Source organism: Oryctolagus cuniculus, chromosome 6 (assembly GCF_051225735.1).
Source record: "Oryctolagus cuniculus isolate XC-2025 breed Fujian yellow rabbit chromosome 6, ASM5122573v1, whole genome shotgun sequence".
Taxonomy (NCBI): Eukaryota; Metazoa; Chordata; class Mammalia; order Lagomorpha; family Leporidae; genus Oryctolagus; species Oryctolagus cuniculus.
The window spans coordinates 51618171-51637030 of record NC_142872.1 but is presented as its reverse complement, the minus strand read 5'-3'; the positions used below and the strand labels follow the sequence as shown (position 1 = coordinate 51637030).

At 40.0% G+C, this 18860-nt stretch overlaps 1 protein-coding gene across 2 annotated transcripts; it reads right to left on the bottom strand.

Annotated features, from left to right (window-relative positions):
* Positions 1 to 213: 213 nt before the first annotated feature.
* On the bottom strand, positions 214 to 18548 carry MAT2B (methionine adenosyltransferase 2 non-catalytic beta subunit). 2 transcript variants are annotated; one of them, XM_002710360.6, is made up of 7 exons: positions 18287 to 18548; positions 9195 to 9389; positions 7176 to 7290; positions 6843 to 6995; positions 2762 to 2955; positions 1484 to 1597; positions 214 to 1105 (listed from the first exon to the last, which is right to left on the bottom strand). In XM_002710360.6, the coding sequence occupies exons 1-7, from the start codon at positions 18314 to 18316 to the stop codon at positions 935 to 937; spliced, it is 972 nt and encodes a 323-aa protein (XP_002710406.1). In that variant the 5' UTR covers positions 18317 to 18548; the 3' UTR covers positions 214 to 934. The 2 variants fall into 2 exon arrangements, with proteins under 2 accessions (XP_002710406.1, XP_002710405.1); XM_002710359.6 differs by lacking the exon at positions 18287 to 18548 and adding an exon at positions 15982 to 16162.
* Between the last annotated feature and the right edge of the window lie 312 nt (positions 18549 to 18860).

Sequence of the window (18860 nt, the reverse complement as noted above, 5' to 3'; positions counted from 1 at the left end):
GATACAAGCAGATACAATACCTATAATATTCTAGATCTCAAGTGGGAGGTTCCCAGGTGTTCACTTATTGTGGCATTTTATATCTCAGTGTTATCAACTACATTCTTTTATAAGCATCAGATGTTACATAAGAATGTGAAATTAAAACAAGAAGAGAACAGTTTAGATATTTGGTCCTTACACTTAAAAAGAGAAATACAAGAAAACTAAGCATTACATGCCAGCAGTACATATTTATTATCATGAAAGGTCAAAAGACATACAAGGCCCACTATTATTAGTATAACCACACATGTGAATTATCACTTAGCAACATGGAGTGAAGACAGTTATATATTTATATTCAAAAATTTACACATACACACCCTCTCTTTCATGTGTTCACCATACACTGCTAAAAAAGCAGGAGGCATTAAGCTGCAGTTCCAATATACATAACATATTGAAATATCTCAAGCATAAAAACTGTACTTAAGTTGCAAAAATAAAGTTTCTTTCTTCAAACATTTTGATCTGAGCTCAAGCAAAGCAAATAATGAACATCAATGATTTTCATACTATTTCACACAGTTTAAAACAATTACCATAAAAGGGTCAACAGGTGCAGGAAACCTGAAAATATGGCGGTTATAGGAGTGAATGTATTTTAAAAAAAAAAGTCTACAGCAGATCTGTTTCGCCCTGGCTCTCAAATATTTAAGAAACATAATTTACTACACTGAACCTGAAAGTTAAGCCAGAACAAACTGACAAACAAATATTATTACTGCAAACACAGCTTCATTGCCCTTTAGTTTCTTTAGATAATTCACTAGTGCAAGAGCATCTTTTACCTGAAAGATTAAGAGTACTCATACAAAACTATTTCCTTTATTCTTTAAAAAGTGCCACATACTATACTTCTTATTAAAAAACAAAAAACATAACACATAAACTAATGAAAAACCGTTTGTCTCCATCTCTTGTCGATGAGAAAAGGCCAAAGTGATTCTTTGATTCCAATTCGAAATGGTGTTCGCTGGCCGATGCCTAAGGTCTCTAATTTGGAACAGTCAAGCTGAGCATTTCTTGGACGTTGTGCTCCTAAGACAGGGCTGTCAGTAATCTTTAAACACAAAAATAAACAATCCAAAGTAAATAAAAGCTTTAGATTCTTGAGGGTTATATATTCTCTATTTCATTTTGCTTTTCATGCAAGAAATCTAATTTGAACTTTCATGGAAAAATAAACAAAATGCCTGCCACAATCAAGACAATCTTATTTCTATAAACTTCATAAATACTCATGGTTTCCTCAGAGATAATAATTTAGAGAAAAGAAACACTGCACATTGCCAATAAAATCAAAGTTCACTTCAATGTGCACTCAGAAATCAAGTTATACAACACATCCCAAACAAGAAAAATATCATCAATAACACCCACTACTGTGACTGTTCTGGACTTTCAAGAAGTGAGAGGGTTTTAAATGCCATGTACTTACAGGTCTTAAATGACTGCTAGGAAGGTTGAAGGCATCTGCAATTGCACATGCCATTTCATACTTAGTCATCTGTTCATTGCCAGACCAGTGAAAAGTTCCTTTAATTGACGGATCCTAAGAACAATGACACACAAAAAAATTAGTTTCAACTTTTTGAGAAGTGGAATAAGAGGTCTGACAAAAAAGTTAATTTAAAAGGCCCAGGAAGTAAAATGCAAGCCTCCTTATCTATTTTCCACAAGATATCTAAATTCCTATAAATAGTTCCAGTTAGACATAAAAAGCAGTACTAGAGATTAGGGGGAGGCAAAGATGGAGAAAAAGATACAGTTCCCAAGCATTGTTTTACTCCCCAAATGGCCTCTACAGCTGGGAATGTGTGGGGCTGAGCAGGCAGCCAGAACTCAATCCTGGTCTCCTTTGTGGGTGCCAAGAACAAAATTACTAGAGCCATCCCCTGCTGCCTTTCATTGCCTGCATAATCAGGAAGAAGCAGAGGAGCTAAAACCAGGAATTGAACCCAGGTGATTTGATATGAGATACAGGTATCTTAACCACTAGGCTAAATGCTCAACCCACAGGAAGTAAACTGTAGAATTTTGCCTGAAGGATTTTTTAAGTTAAGTAAATATAAATAGCTCCAACTTAACTTAATGGGAATCCTAAAACTGACCGTTTTTATAAAAACGCAATGTAATTTAATGAGTACTTTCAATTACTCAAAGCTAAAACCAAAATACCATTTTTCAAGATGAGCTAATTAAACACTCTCAAATAATACTATACTATATATTCAAAATAATTTTTAAAATCATACTATTACAAATATTCTAAACTATAAATCTCTTTCACTTTAGTACCAACTTCTTCAAATTAACTCCTATTCAAAGATCTAGAAGAAAAAAAAAATCCTAAAGTGGCTAAAATGATAAACTACTTTCCCTCTCTGGCATAACCAACATAAGTTCTCAAAAGGCATTAAGTGATTACTTTTTTACTAAAAAAAAAAATACAAAATCTCCTTCATCTTGCAAGGAAAGAAAATATGTCTATCATAGGTGAAACATAAATTCACATGCAAAAATATAGTACTTTAATTCTTCACAAATATAGTCTACTATCTGTAAGCTCCTTTTGTTTGTCCTTTGGGTTTTGTAAAAGCACTTTTAAACTTTCATTCCTTAGTGCTCCAAGTAGAGCTATGAGAGTTCAAGCATGGAAAAAAGTGGATCTTCCCTAATAGGGAAGTTAGGCACCCTTCCTTCCAAAGACTCTTACCAGCATTCTCTTCTCTGCTAGCTGTCTGCACACTGTGGCTACGTCTTTGACATGTGTAGGGAACCTTTGCTGCCAGTGGTCCATGTTTGCTGACTTGTTGCTGAACTGTACTTTATCAAACATAACAGTCACAGCACTTTCTTCAAGCTTTTCAACTTCCCCATACAAAATAGGAATCCTCAAAACAGCAGCTCCTAGAGATGAATAAAAGCAAATAATAAATTTGATGGGTTCTTAAATTTTGAAAAGTAAAAGCAATATAGGAAACTTCTGTAGCTACTGGGAAAATTCCTAATAGACTGCATTTTTCATTACATTACTATACTCAGATTTCTGCCTGCTTTCCTAAATTTGAAAACTGAACTACAATTATGTAAAAAGTTCTCTTGGAGCTGGCACTGTGGCATGGTGATTAAGTTGGTGCCTGTGACACCAGCATCCCATATGGGCAATGATTAAAGTCCTTGTTGCTGCACCCAGCTCCCTGCTAATGACCTGGTAAAAGCAGAAGGATGGCCCTAATGTTTGTGGTGCTGCTGTCATCTACATGGGAGTCCTGAGAAGCTCCTGGCTTTGGCCTGATCTAGGCCCAGCCATTGCAGTCACTTGGGAGTGAACCAGCAGATGGAAGCTCGCTGGCTAGCTCTACCTCTGCCTTAAAATAAATAAAATAAATCTTAAAAAAAAAAACAAAAACTTTTTTTTGTTAGAAGATACCACAATTTAAGTTTCTGGGGATGAAATGCAATTATGTACTGACTGGTTCAGCAAAAGCCTAGTATAAAAAAATGTGGCAAAATTATATAACTGATGGAGTTACGTGAAAAGTATGTGACGGTTCTCATCACTCTTATAATCACTAATAAAAATTTCTGAGGTACTGAGATTTCATACTGGTTCCTGATGAGGGGTTACAAAATTTTAAATAATTAGCATTTTAACTGAAAGCCAACAAACATTTTCTTTGAAAATTAAAACCAATTAGTAAACAAGTTGCTATGGTTTGTATACTGAGAGCCCTGAAGGGCTATATGGTATTACGTTTAATGCACATTATGAGAAATTCAGATTGGAAATCTAATGTAATTATGATGATTAAAGTGGGGCCCTTGGAAGGTCATGAGAATTAGATAAAGTCAGCAAGGTGAATCCCCCAGAAGAACACTGAGAGCATTTCATGAGAGAGACCACAGAGACATGATCAAGCTCCCAGTTTTTTGCCATGCAATGCCTGACAACACCTCAGGACTCTGTCAGCAATCAGGCAATAATCACTAGAAGCAGCCCCTTGACCTTGGATCTCTAACTTGGAACCAAAATAAACAGCCTTTCTTTATAAAGTCACCCAATCTTCACGCAGTACTAAGTCACAGCAACAGAAAATGGACTAAGACAGAAGTGAATACAGGTGTTGCTGTGGTTTGAATGTTTTTGGTCTCTTCAAAAATTCACATTGAAACTTAATCCCCAATACAACAGTGCTGGAAAGTGGAACATTCTGGCAGCTGTACAGTCATAAAGATTGAGCCCTTATGAATGAATCAGTGTCTTTATAAAAGGGCTTGACGGGAGTTCATCCCTTTTAGTTAATCTGCCACATGAGGACCCAATATTCCTCCTGGGAGGAGGATGCAAATGGCACTCAAAGAGATGTTGGCACCTCACTTGTACTTCCTAATCTCCAAAAATGAAAGAAAAAAATGTCAGTTCTTTATAAATGAACCTGTCTGCTTTATTCGATTGTAACAGGACCACAACAGACTAAGATATAAATGTAGTCAAGGGTAATTTCAGGATAATTTATAATACAAAAAATTGAGAAACAAAATGTTCAACAGCATGATTATTATACTAGCTAATTTTCAAGGACATCATATAGTCCACAGCAGGGATGGTGAACCCTTTTTCCTCCAAAGGGCCATTTGGATATTTCTAACATCTTTCACAAGCTATACAAAATTATCACTTTAAAAATTAGTGTGTGGGGCCAGCACTGTGTCATAATAGGCTAAGCCTCCACCTGTGGCACCCACATCCCATATGGGCACTGGTTCGAGTCTCGGCTGCTCCACTGCCAATCCAGCTCTCTGCTATGGCCTGGAAAGCAGCAGAAGTTGGCCCAAGTCCTTGGGCCCCTGCACCCACATGGGAGACCTCTAAAGAAGCTCCGAGTTCCTGCCTTCGAATCAGCTCAGCTCTATCCACTGTAGCCATTTGGAGAGTGAACCAGCAGAAGGAAGATCTCTGTCTCTCCCTCTCTCCATCTGTAAATCTTCCTCTCAAATAAGTAAATCTTTAAAAATAAATAAATTAGCCTGTTGGGGCCAGTTGCTGTGGCACAGTGGGTTAAGCCACTGTCTATATCGCCAGCAACCCATGTGGGCACTAGTAGCGTCCCCACTGTTCCACTTCGGATCCAGCTCTCTACTCATGTGCCCAGGAACCAGTGGAAGGTTAACCAGATGCCTGGGCCCCTGTACCCACGTGGGGGACCTGGAGGAAACTCCTGGCTTAAGCCTGGCCCAGCCTTGGAAGTTGGAGCCTTTTGGGGCAAGAACCAGTGGATGGAGCATCTCTCTCCTCTGTCTCCCCCTCTAGCACTATAACTCTTTCAAATAAATGAATACATCTTTAAAAAAATAAATCAACCCATTTTAGATATACTGAATTTTGAATTCCCATTGAAGATGCCTTGGCAGGGCCAGACCATATGGTTTCATAGGCCTTATGCAACCTATGGGCCCAACATACCCCATCCCTAGTACAGGGCAACAATTTTAGTGTAGAGAATCATTAAATTTTTTTGGTTAAGATTTATTTCTTGGGGCCAGCGCTGTGGAGCAGCAGGTTAATGCCCTGGCCTGAAGTGCTAGCATCCCATATGGGTGCCTGTTCTAGTCCCGGCTGCTCCTCTTCTGATCCAGCTCTCTGCTATGGCCTGGGAAAGCAGTGGAAGATGGCCCAAGTCCTTGGACCCCTGCACCCACGTGGGAGACTCGGAAGAAGCTCCTGGCTTTGGATCGGCACAGCTCCAGCAGTTGCGGCCAACTGAAGAGTGAACCAGCGGATGAAAGACCTCTCTCTCTCTGCCTCTCCTTTCTGTAACTCTGACTTTCAAATAAATAAATAAATCTTAAAAAAAAAATACTCTAAAAAAAAGATTTATTTCTTAACTCCTTAAAAGGCAGAGTTATGGGCAGGGGAGAGAAAGATCTTCCATCCACTGGTTCACTCCCTGAATGGCTGCAATGGCCAAGGCTGGGCCAGGCTGAAGTCAGGAGCCAAGCAGTTTCTTTAGGATCTCTCATGTGAGTGCAGGGGTCCAAGGACTTCAGCCATTTTCCACTGCTTTCCCAGGAGCATTAGCAGGGAACTGGACCAGAAGTGGAGCAGCCAGGTCTGTAACCAGCACCCATAAAGGATACTGGTGCTACAGGCAGAGGCTAAACCTGCTATACCACCAACGCCAGCCCTGAAAACCATTAAATTAAGCACTACACAGCCACTGTCAGGACTAAGATCCTAGAGCTCGCTTCATGTGTCCTGCAATGCAAAGCTGGGGGACAAGGTGGTCACAGACCAAGATACGTACTATAAAAAATAAAATACACATAAAATGTTTCTATATTTAACATATTTGGTGCTTACACCTCTTAGGTGACATTAAACTATCACTCTTTACAATTTTGTAATTTCTTTTTAAAATTCTTTTAAGTGTGTACCTTTTATAAACGTGTATGTTTTATATATACATGTGTATATATATAAAATATACATACAAACAAATGAAGAAAAAACATAGAATACATCAATGAAAAAAAGAGAATATATCAATCTAAGAGAAATGGTATTCTAATTTTTAAAAATATAAAATTTGTACTCTGATTTGTTAGCTATATAGAAAGGTGGTGTAGGGGTGCATATGTGTGTATATAGAGACACTGGAGAAAGTCTAGAAATGCTTATAGTTATCCTTGAGGATTTTTAAAATTCTTATTTTCCTATTGACTACACTATAATTTTAAATTAGCTAATTTATTAAAACAATATGAACTACCAGGGACTAGAGATTATATCTTACCTAAGTTGTTCTCCAGTACAGCCTTTTCTCCTTCTAATTTTGTTTTGCCATATAGATTTAGGGGAGATGGTATGTCTTCCTCTCTATAAGGTGGATTTGTTCCATCAAATACATAATCTGAGCTTATGTAGATGAGGAATGCTCCAATTGCAGCTATAAAAAGAAAAAACAAAAGACAAATTCATTAAATTTTCACATGACATCTTTTCAAGATGAATTTATGATTTGTATTTTGTAAAACATAAAAACAAATCTCTGACAAACGATTCACCAAACTTTTTGAATTTGGTGATCGCTTAATATTTTATGAAGACTTTATAAAGTCATCATTACCTGCTTCCTTTGCTAAATTCCCAGAAGCATTCACATTAAGTTGAGAGGCAGCATCTGGCTGATTTTCTACAACATCTGGTCTTCTCTCTGCTGCACAGTGTACTATGACATGAGGCTAGAAGTTAAACATTGATGTATTTTTAACCCAAAATGCAATAAAACAGATGAACTACAATTTTTCTAAAGTAGAGAGAAAAGGTTCATTACATCAACATTCCCTTAACTAAATTAATGTTATTTTAAAAAGTTTTGTCATGCTCCCTTCCCATCCCCCAAGGTCTGAACATTCTTAAAATATATACATATAATCTGAAAAGCAAGAGCAAATTAGTAATCCCTAGACAAAACCAGAAAAATCGTTAACAGCTGCATTTATAAAGGAAAATAAGCTTTATCCCCTAATTTGGATGGAAGAAAAGCTACCCTTCATGTAATTAATATGGCCTAAATATTTAATCAATCTGTCAGAGGGACAGTAATGCATCATTTTCAAATTAAATTCATACATCTAAATCTCTAGTCATTTAAAGAAAATCAACTACCCATAAAATTGCTATTCCCATTTGAGCACTTAGTATGCCACCTATGACAGGCACTGTGGGAAGAATAAGGATTTCATAATCTAGTAGGAAAAGATATGTGTAGAGATGGTTTCACATACTGTGAAAGACATCAAGATAGAAGAATACAACTGGTTCTTGTAGGGAAAGGGAATTTTGTTCCCAGAATTGGAGCTAAAATTTTGGAAGACCACTGGCAGGTAGCTAGCATACTCACATCCTGTTTTCTCCTTTTCAGCCTAATCTGAGACCTGTTTTCAGATATTAATATGGATAACCTGTGGTACTTCTTAAAATGTAGAATCCAGAGCTCCACTCACTGGGAGCTGGGGGCAGGTGTTTGGACTGGTGGTTAAGCCACTAGTTGGGATGCCCACATCCCATGTCAGAGTGCCAGCGTTCACGCCTTGGCTCCACAATTCCAGCAAAAAGGCACCAGGTGATTGCTCAAGTAGTTCTGTCCCTGTCACACAAATGGGAAACCTGGATTGAGTTTCTGGCCTGATCTCCAATTAGCCCAGACTCAGCTGTCACCAGTACTTGGGGAGTAAACCAGCAGAAAAGAGCTCTTTCTGTTTTGTGTTTTTTTCACTCTAATAAATAAAACAAACACTTCTCTTTTTTTTTAAATTGTTTTAAATCTTTCAGAGTGAGGCCCAAGAAAAAAGTTTCCCAAGTGAATCTGATGTAGGTTTACAAAGAATATGAACTCTGTATTTTATCAAAGGTAGAACAAACCTAAACTTTCCTGTGGCCATGGACAAAAAGTCTTTTAACCTCTCTAAGCCTGATTTCTCAGTTCTAAATTAGAAATGATACTATCGGGGCTGGCGCTGTGGTGTAGTGGGTAAAACCTGCAGTGCTGACATCTCATATTGACACTGGTTCAAGTCCTGGCTGCTCCACTTTCAATATAGCTCTCTGCTATGGCCTGGGAAAGCAGTGGAAGATGGCCCAAGTCCTTGGGCCCCTGCACCCATGTGGGAGACCCAAAGGAAGTTCCTGGCTCCTGGCTTTGGAATGGGCAGCTCTGGCCATTGCAGCCATTTGGGGAGTGAACCAGAGGATGGAAGATCTCTGTCTCTCTCTTTCTGCCTCTGCCTCTCTGTAAATCTGCCTTTCAAATAAATAAATACATCTTTTTTTAAAAAATGACAGCATCTCCCTTACAGCACTATAGTCCACAGAAAACATACAAGACATTTCCATACAAAACAGCATTGAGAAGACACTTCAGAAACAATCTTTGTACAAAATACTTCATATTTTCGTCTGTTAACACGTAACTCAGAATACACACTGCCATGCTAATGCAGAGTACACTATATATTGTTACTACTTATTAGGTTAAAGCTTTCAAGCACAGTAATTAACTTACTTGAAAGCTGAAATCACATGTTTTACATTGAGACAATTCTTAAAATAGCTCATATACATCAAAAGGACGACTAAACCACACCTGAAACTCATGAATGATGTGATGAACTGCATCAGAATCCAACAGATTAACTTGTTCAAATTTTGGTCTTGCTCTTCGAAAACCACAGCCAACGGCATGCCAATTATTCTGCTGAAATTCCTTGTGTACAGCTCTGCCGAGAAGTCCAGTGGCACCAGTAACCAGAACACGCCTACTGGGGATGTTAACTTCCTCCTAAAAGGCAGAAGAAAGAATTGTTTGCTTAAAAAATCTAAAGTTTTCACCATTGTTCACTGAATATGCCAAGCATAAGCAGTTTGGTTCATAACCCATAACTATATGCCAATTCTAAAGTTGTAACAAAGATTAATAAAACTACATCAACAACTGCATTAAGAAAAAGTTCTAATAATCTCACCGAAGAAAAACTCTAAAATAATACTCCAAAATTTACTAGATTTAGCTAGATTTAGATATCCTATACTAATAATGGAAAAATTTTTTTATTTATTTATTTGACAGGTAGTTATAGACAGTGAGAGAGAGAGAGAGAGACAAAGGTCTTCCTTCTGTTGGTTCATTCCCCAAATGGCCGCTAGGGCTGGCGCTGCGCCAAGCCAAAGCCAGGAGCCAGGTGCTTCTCCTGGTCTCCCATGTAGGTGCAGGGGCCCAAGCACTTGAGCCATCCTCCACTGCCCTCCTGGGCCACAGCAGAGCACTGGACTGGAAGAGGAACAACCGGGACTAGAACCCGGCGCCCATATGGGATGCTGGCACCACAGGCAGAGGTTTAACCAAGTAAGCCATGGCACCGGCCCCGGAAAATCTTATTTTTATGACTGATGTTCCCCAAATACCAATATTATGTTCGTCAGTTTAAAAAATACCTACAACTTCAGTTTTAAGTTTACTGACTTTATGGTCTTCTTAAGTATTTTGTTTATATCTGCCAATGTTTGACTGACATCTGTGGTCTTCAGCTTTTAATCCCCAATTCTCATTCAAATATCACTAAGTTATTTACCATATTTTTATGGATCTGAGTTTGGGAATTAGTAAACATTTCAAAGGAATTTAGGTGAAGACAAATAAATCTGGCTCCGACAACGCTAACATGCTTTCTAAGTTTAATCAAAGTGTTAAATGCTCTTGAGTTAACTCTAATTTTACTTACATATAATATTTAAGACTAATGAGAGGCATAGGGTAAAGAAAACGAAGTATTAGCCAGCGCCGCGGCTCACTAGGCTAATCCTCCGCCTCTCTGCCTCTCCTTCTCCCTCCGCGTAACTCTTTCAAGTAAATAAATCAATCTTTGGAAAAAAAAAAAAAGAAACACAATTCAAGGTATTATGGAATCTCCACAGTGAATTACCATCTTTGTAGGTTACTGGCTCTATAAAGGTAAAAAAAAAAAGCCAATATGCTGTCTGCTATTATCACTGCCCTATTATGGAAAGTGCTTATTATGAAAAAACTACATCTGGTTTTAAAAAATTTTTGCACCAAAATAAAAGTTGTTTTTTAATCTAATTTTTCTGGGCCCAGCGTTGTGGCACAGTAGGTTAATCCTCCGCCTGCAGTGCCAGCATCACATAAGGGCACTAGTTCTAGTCCCAGCTGCTCCTCTTCCAATCCAGCTCTCTGCTGTGGCCCAAAAAGGCAGTGGAGGATGGCCCAAGTGCTTGTGCCGCTGCACCCACATGGGAGACCAGGAGAAAGCACCTGGCTCTTGGCTTCGATTCAGGCTTCAGACCTGCACAGCTCTGGCCGTTGCAGCCATCTGGGGAGTGAACCAATGGAAGGAAGACCTTTCTCTCTGTCTCTACCTCTCACTGTCTGTAATTCTACCTCTCAAATTAAAAAAAAAAATTATGTAATTAATTAACCTAACTTTACATAAATTTTCTAAGACTTCTCATTAAAAATTTTATTAATTTTTTCAATTAAAAATATTAACTGGTAGGCTAAACACCCATCTCCAATATTGAGGTTGTTTCTGATTTTTTATTTGAAAGGCAGAATTACAGAGACAGAGGAGAGACAGAAATCTTCCATATGACGGTTTCACTACCCAGATGGCCACATAGGGCAGGCCAGAGAGAAGCACTGGAACTCCACCTTGGTCTCCCATTCAGGTGGCAGAGGCCCAAGTACTCTGGCCATCTTACACTGCTTTTCCAGGTGTATTAGCATGGACCTGGATCACAGATGCAGCAGTGAGGGCTTGAATCAGTGCTTATATGTTATGTAGGCATCTCAGGTGGTGGCTCAACCCACTGTACCACAGAGGTCACCAATATTAAGCTTCACAAACAAGGTTCTGATAGGCATATAACACAATTCACTTAAAATGATTGTAGTTGCATGTTGCAAACTTATTTCTACATTAAGACTTCCTGCTCTGACTGAAAAACCCACAAGACCATTACAGGCATGGAAAGCCAAAACACTGTGGCAAAAAATGTTCTAAATGAAGGATCTCTGTGAGACAGACCCTGTGGAAAGAAGTGGCCATCAAAGAAGGATGTACTTTTCTCTAAAGAGAGGAAAGAACTTCTACTTTGCTTAAGGTCTTGTCCAAATACTTATGGAGTTTTTGGACTCAAAAGGCTTCCATAGCCTAGGCAGCTCATGTCAAGAGCCTTGAGTGGTCATTGATGTCATACACAAGAGTGCTGTTAAATTAAATGAGTCACTGTGCACTAAGTCCCCCTGCAAGACCTCTGTCCTCAATGAGTTGTATTATGAGAGTTAACTATAAAACTGGTTCTCAGGGTTTTTTTGTGTGTATGTGTGTGCAAATTGTTGAAATCTTTATTTAGTACAGAGTTGGTCTTCTGTGTATAAAGTTAACTGAAAATGAATCTTGGGGCTGGTGCTGTGGCGCAGTGGGTTAACGCCCTGGCCTGAAGCGCCAGCAATCCATATGGGCACCAGTTCAAGACCCAGCTGCTTCACTTCCGATCCCGCTCTCTGCTATGGCCAGGGAAAGCAGTAGAAGATGGCCCAATCCTTGGGCCCCTGCACCCACATGGGTGACCTGGAAGAAGCTCCTGGTTCCTGGCTTCAGATCGGTGCAGCTCCGGCCATTGTGGCAAATTGGGGAGTGAACCAGTGGATGGAAGACCCCTCTCTCTCTCTCCGTATAACTCTGATTTTCAAATAAATAAATAAATCTTTAAAAAAAAAAAAAAGAAAATGAATCTTAACGGACAACAGGACTGGCAAGGGGAGAGGGAGGAGGAGGAAGAGAGGAGGGAGTGCGGGCATGGTGGGAATAACTATATTCCTAAAGTTGGACTTAGGAAATTTGTATCCCTTAAAAAATAAATTATAAAAAAATAAGATGAAGGGAAAGATAGTTATATCTTTAAAAAAAAGAAAAAACCTATTTTTATACCCTTAAACCCTGAGGTAATATAAAATATCCCTAGAAGAGAACCTGAAATAATACAGGTTAGACAGTAGTCAGATGTCAGTGCGTACAATCTTATTAAAAGAGTAGGGATCTCAAGTGCAAGCATTCGGGGCCAGCGTTGTGGCACAGCAGGTAAAGCTGCCACATGCAATGCCAGCATCCCATTTAGGCACTGGTTCAACACACAGCTGCTCAACTTCTGATCCAGCTCCCTTCTAATGTGCCTGGGAAAGTAGCCGAAGATGGCCCAAGTACTTGATCCCCTACACACATGTGGGAGATCCGCAACAGGCACCTGATAACTGTTATTGGCCTGGCCCAGACCTGGCAGCTGGGGCCATTTGGGGAATGAACCAGGGGATGGAAGATCTCTCTCTCTCTCTCCTTCTCACTGTGTAACTATGACTTTCAAAAAAAAAAATCTTTAAAATTTTGTTTTAAAAAATAAAGTGCAAGCATTTGCTGAAGAGGAAATGATACTGCACAATCTTATCTACGAAAACTGTGAAGTTTATATAAACATAATCTGTACTCTTGATAATAATAGCTTTGTTAAGGCCACTCCATTTTGTTATTTCCAAAGTGAGGAGCCTGAAGCCCAAAGATGTTAAAGATTTTGTCCAAAAAAAAAAAAAGGGAGGAAGCTGAGACCAGAATTCAGTCTTCTTGCTTCTAGGGTAAAGCCAAATAATCTGAATTTTTCACAAACCTCTGATATTACATTTGGTTTCATGAAATATTCAAGTTTTATCTGCTCTGCCAAAAACCGTAGGTTGAGAAATTACATCCTTTTTGATCTAATTCCTTGTGGGTAAATGGACAAGATGACCAACACTCTTCCATATTTAAAGTTTCACAATTCTAAAATTTTCTATATTATCCTTACAACAAAGGGTCTGAATAGGATAAAAAGGGCTTCACTTACTTAAGTAACTTAACTGTTCGTCCTTTTCACACCATTCTCCCTAGAGACAAGGGCACCTTTTGCCATCTATTTAACAGCAGAAACACGTTTTTTATTTCTTATTTTGATCTTAAGTTAATCGTGACTGGCAAATAGAATATGCAACACTCTGAAATTAAGAGATGCCAAACAAAAATGTCTCTAATTTTGTTTCTATATAAACAGAACTCTGCCTAAAGTTTTCTGAAGTACACTGTTTTGTTGGGTTTTGTATATAAATAGCTTAGGAATAAAAAGTTTCCTCTAAAAATTACTTTGGTTAATCATTCCTAAAATTTATTTTGGGCCTTCAAAACACAGGAATATCCAAACATTCCAAAAGACTCAGAATGAAAGAATAAAAAGTTGCCTAGGTCATCCAAACCACAATAAAAAATTCAAAATGTTTGTGTGAAAATTCTTCTTTCTCAATTTCTGTTATATTAAGTACACTCAACAAGTTTAAGGTACTCTAAATGTACCTGTCTCTTTTTGTATAAACTTAGTTGTATGGAATTCAACCACTTTAGGCAATCACATTTTTAGATACCAAAATTTTCTTGAAAATTATTGGACAAATCAATGTAGAGCTACTGTTCATATTGTGCTAAAAAATTTATATGAAATTGTACTCATAAAGATAATGGGAGACAAACGCTGTCCAAATGGTCCAACAGTGCTCTGGGACAGTGATTTCCACTTTAGCTCATTAACTATCAAAAACGTTCTAGCCAGGCCAGTGCTGTGGCATGACAGATAGCGCTGCCTGCCTGAGACCTGGCATCCTATATGGTCGCTGGTTCTTGTCCAATACGCTCCACTTCTGACCCAGCTCCCTGCTAATGCTCTGGAAGAGCAGCAAAAGACAGTACAAGTGTTTGGGCCTCTGTTACCACATGAGAGACCAAAACAAAACTCCTGGTTTCGGCCTGGCCAGTGCCTGACCCAGCATTGGCCATTGCGGCCATCTGAGGAGTCAATCAGTGGCTGGAAGATCTCTGTGTCTCCCCCTCTTAGTAACTCTAACTTTCCAAATGAATTAATTAAAATAAACTAAAAAAGAAGATTTCAAAAAATGTTTTAAAAGACAGTGGACTATCAGTAATATTTGGAAAGGAATGTTAATTTTAGTAGTATATTTTAAAAAACTTATAAATTTGGCAAAGTTTCATAGTCATTTTTTAAGTGGATTCTCACAAGATTCCCAGGAGGTAGACCTGGCCTTTAATAAACTTTAAGATTCCTTAATACCTAGGCAGGATTGGTCTAACTTCTACTGTCACCCTACTGTAATCCAGAGTCAATATCAGCCACCTCCACCAGCTGCTTCTCTTGACATTAATCCTCGGGCAGTCCTCATTCTTACAAGATGAGTTTTAACACTACGGGTTCTGAGAGCGTAGTATGTGTCTGAGCTCTTAGATCTATCCTTTTTAATGAAGGAAACCATTAAAAGCCATTTTCCCTTTACTGAACTTCTATTGTATAAGCAGATTAAGCTTTACACAAACACACAGAGAGCCATGCATGCGCATACATATGTAAACACTCTGTAAGAGATGAACTGGTACTGTTTGGGGCTCGCAGGAACAATACAGGTTAGACAGCTCATCTATCCTAACTCTACCTTCAAAGAACCAAGACGATTTAAAAACACTGAATTCATTAAACTTTGAAAGCATAAAAAAAAAGTGCATGGTTAAAACAACCATCTCATATCCAGAAGACATACAGGTCTGGACATTAGCAGTTATGGTCACAGCTGGATATATTGTGGATGCTGGAAGGCCTGAAATGCAATGGAGGTGCTGGATGTGGGGAGGACCTCATGGATGGAGCTCCCTAACACGCAGATAGTCTCCCTTCAATGCTACTGCTTTAGTGGTTCAAAGCCCAAGACAATCGACCACGAAACCCTCGCTCCAACCTCACCGAATGAACTCGGGCAATTGTCTTATTCTGACTCCCTTCTATCGCCTATAAAATGGATCTTACAGCTATGAAAATTAAAATAATGGTTGCAAAATCCATAGCGTAGAGCTCTGCACAAACCAGGAGTTCGGCAAGTTATCACTTCCAGCACTGTTACCTCCAAAGAACTACCTTCCTTCGTCCTTTCTCAAAGCTAGAACTTGTAAAATCACGAACTAACAATGAAGAACCACAACGCAAACAACTGTAAAATCTCCCTCTTCGTCGGTGGAGCAGAGACTGAGAACTCGAAAGTAAAACCTCGATCCAAAAGCCGCAGCGCTGCTGTGCGCCGAGGTAAACAAACTCGGTGGCGCCGCCCTCTACTCCAGGGCTGCGAGGGCGACGCCGAGACGACTCCCGGCCGGGGCGCTGATCCCGATGGGGTGCGCCTGGAAAAGCGCCCCGAACCTCCCGGACCTGTTTCGTCTCCTCTGGGCTCCCAACCCCTACCCCGGTTCCCATGGAAGACCACCAAGGCAAACCCTCACCTCCACCAGCCGGCAGCTCCCAGGAACAAAGTGAATGGAAAGTTCTTTCTCCCGCCCCACCATACCCGCTGTCTTCACAACGCCGCCCGAGCGGCTGCCGCCTCCTACAGCCCAGGACTACCGCGGGCCTCAACTAGATGCCCTCGGCCCGCCTCTTCTAGGCCGTAGCCGACCCCAGCTCGCCACTTCCGGCTTCCGCTGCCTTGGCTGCACCCTTTGATTGGCCACGCTCTGGATACGTCACAGAAAGCGGGCGGGCGCTCAGGGGACGCTCCCCAGCCCACGCGCCAAGTCTTAAAGTGATACACAAAACAAAGACGCTGACGTTAAGCAAAGAACGCAAATGTTGTTTGTATACGTGCCTTTTCTTCTGTTTCGTTTTTTCTTCTTAACTGGGGAAACATTGAATTAGATAACCTAGAGTTTTAACTTTTCAGACTAATACGCAGTGCATAAGAATCAACTGTACGTGTACTATATAAAGTAAAATAAAGCATTTTTAAAGTCACGGGAGGTGAGGGGGCAGGGAGGAAGCACAATAAAAATGGATCGTTAGACCCGTAGGCTGTTGAAAGCTTTAGAAAGAGGTAAAAATAAAATAAATAAAATAAAAATAAAAGTGTTATCTGAGTCACTCACACCTCAGCAACTTATTCGTCTTTCTGGGATGCTTCAAAAAAAGTATGTGTGAAATTTCAAAACTATGGCACCATATTTAACTAATTAAAAATAAAAAGGTGTAGGGGGAGAGAAATATGAAATCTCTGGGCACCTCTTCAAAGCAAACATTCTTGGATTTTGCCCATAATTAGAATGAGAAACTGTGGTGGCAGAACCAGGGACCTCCTTTTCGGTAGATCGAGCAGGAGTCCAGAGCACCCTGCGGGACGCACCGACTTCCAGCTGCAGCCTGGGGCTAAGCGAGCGCAGCCTGGGCGAGCACCCACGGTTAAAGGAAAAACCAAGGGTAGGATGACATGCCGGGCGTTCTGCCGCCTGTATCGCCTTCTAAAAGTAAGGAGCGATAGCCCTGTGTGCTGTAACCAGCCTAGAACCCAAGTGACCTCTCTTACAGTCATTTAAAAATAGCAAGATGTCCCGCGCCCGCCGGGATGCCTGTGAAATTTACCCAGAAAAAAGTCCTCAGCTCATTAGGCTTAGAATTGGCCGAGCTTCCACGGAAGGGCTACGTTGTTCTTGTTTAGGGCCCCGGAATAATGAGATCTGTAAGTCGCCCACAAACGTGATCGCCGCTAGGATTTTCCCAAGAAGGCCTTATTTTCATAACCACCGACTAATAAACCAAAAATGGTAGAGACTTTGGAAAAATTTTACTACGCCAGAGCCCGTGACTTTTCCTTTCTACCCAACCCCCAACTAAGAATTCCTTATTCACATCAACAAAAAAGTTTTCTTTGAAACAGTACAGGAGCCTCCTTTTCTATTTTTTTTTTTTAAGCTGGATCTTTGATGATCAAAGATTTAGCATTATTTAGGGAATCATTGAGAGAGCCCAGGGCACTAAAGTAGCATAATCAACAGACAACAAAGAGAAGGGCAAGATAAAGGAGGAAGGGGAACCGGACCCAAGGTCTTCTTAATCCTTCTTGTTTAAAAACCGGGAATTCTGTTTTCAGTTTCTATTTGATAGGTATAATGCAAAGAGTCTTTCTAGAGAAATAAAAAGTGCTCAACATGAAGAGAATTTATGGACAAGCACATACAATTATCATTTTGATTCTCAGAGCAGCCTTATCTTGTGTGACGTGCAAAAACACCTGGCCTACACTTGAGACTTGCCACGTAAGTTGGGTATAGTTCTAGGGGCATACGTTTCCGTATGGTTTTTAATTATTTCCTTTAATAATGGTAGGGTTCATGTGAATCAAACGTCATCCTTACACAGACAGTATCCAACTTAGTGTGGTGGCTAAATCTATCTACACAGCAGCCAGGAACTGAAAGTTATGTGAGCAGATTCAATTCAAACAAAGACTGGAGCCCCCAACTGTAGCTATGTGTTTACATAGACCCTTCACAGACATTACTGAATTTAATCTGGTAAACGAAGCCGCTGTGCTATTCCGCATTTTATCTTGTCGATTAACACGGCTTAGCTGCTGCCCTGGGTCAATAACTAAAGTTGGCTTCTTGTTCTGTGTCCCAAGGTTATGTTTTTAGGTAATGACTGTACTCCTTTCTTTTTCTTCACACACCCATTCTGCTTTTACCAGGCATTCACTGGAATGCTTTTAAAGCAACTCTAACTCCAGACTGCTTCATTTCGTGAATTGCTTGCTCTTACCTGCTCCATGTCCTCCGGCATTTCAGGCATGATTCCAAAATTATTTCGGGAAAACAGATCCGGGATGGGTGTCAGCCTCTGCGGGCTCCGCGTGCTCTTTGTCTGCTCAGCCTGCAGAGAGCGCAGGCACGCGGAAACGTGAGGTGCAGCTTCACTTGACCTTTTAAATTAGCATTTTGATTCCAATCCCGGAATCTCACGGAGTTTTCCACAGTGCAGTAAACTGGCAGCTGATTCCCCCGCGGTAGTCTCGAAAACACCCAATGAGAAGTTCCCTGTTTAATTGCCAGCCAAGCCAGGTTCCATTAGCAAAACCATACAGTAGAACCAACTATTTAAAATTAAAAAGAAAAGAAATCCCATCAACTTCCTGTCAAGACTTGTTGCAATTTTCTCTTGCAGAAGAAAAGCAAAAGCCAGCAATTGATTCTTGTTCCAAAATGCTCTCATTTTATTGTTATACCTTGTTGTGACAGAATATGTACAGTAAAATTCTCCTGTACCACTTCCTCCCAATCCCCCTGAATTTTTAAATGAACTATGTCAAAGGAGAGTAAAAGGCAACAGCACACGG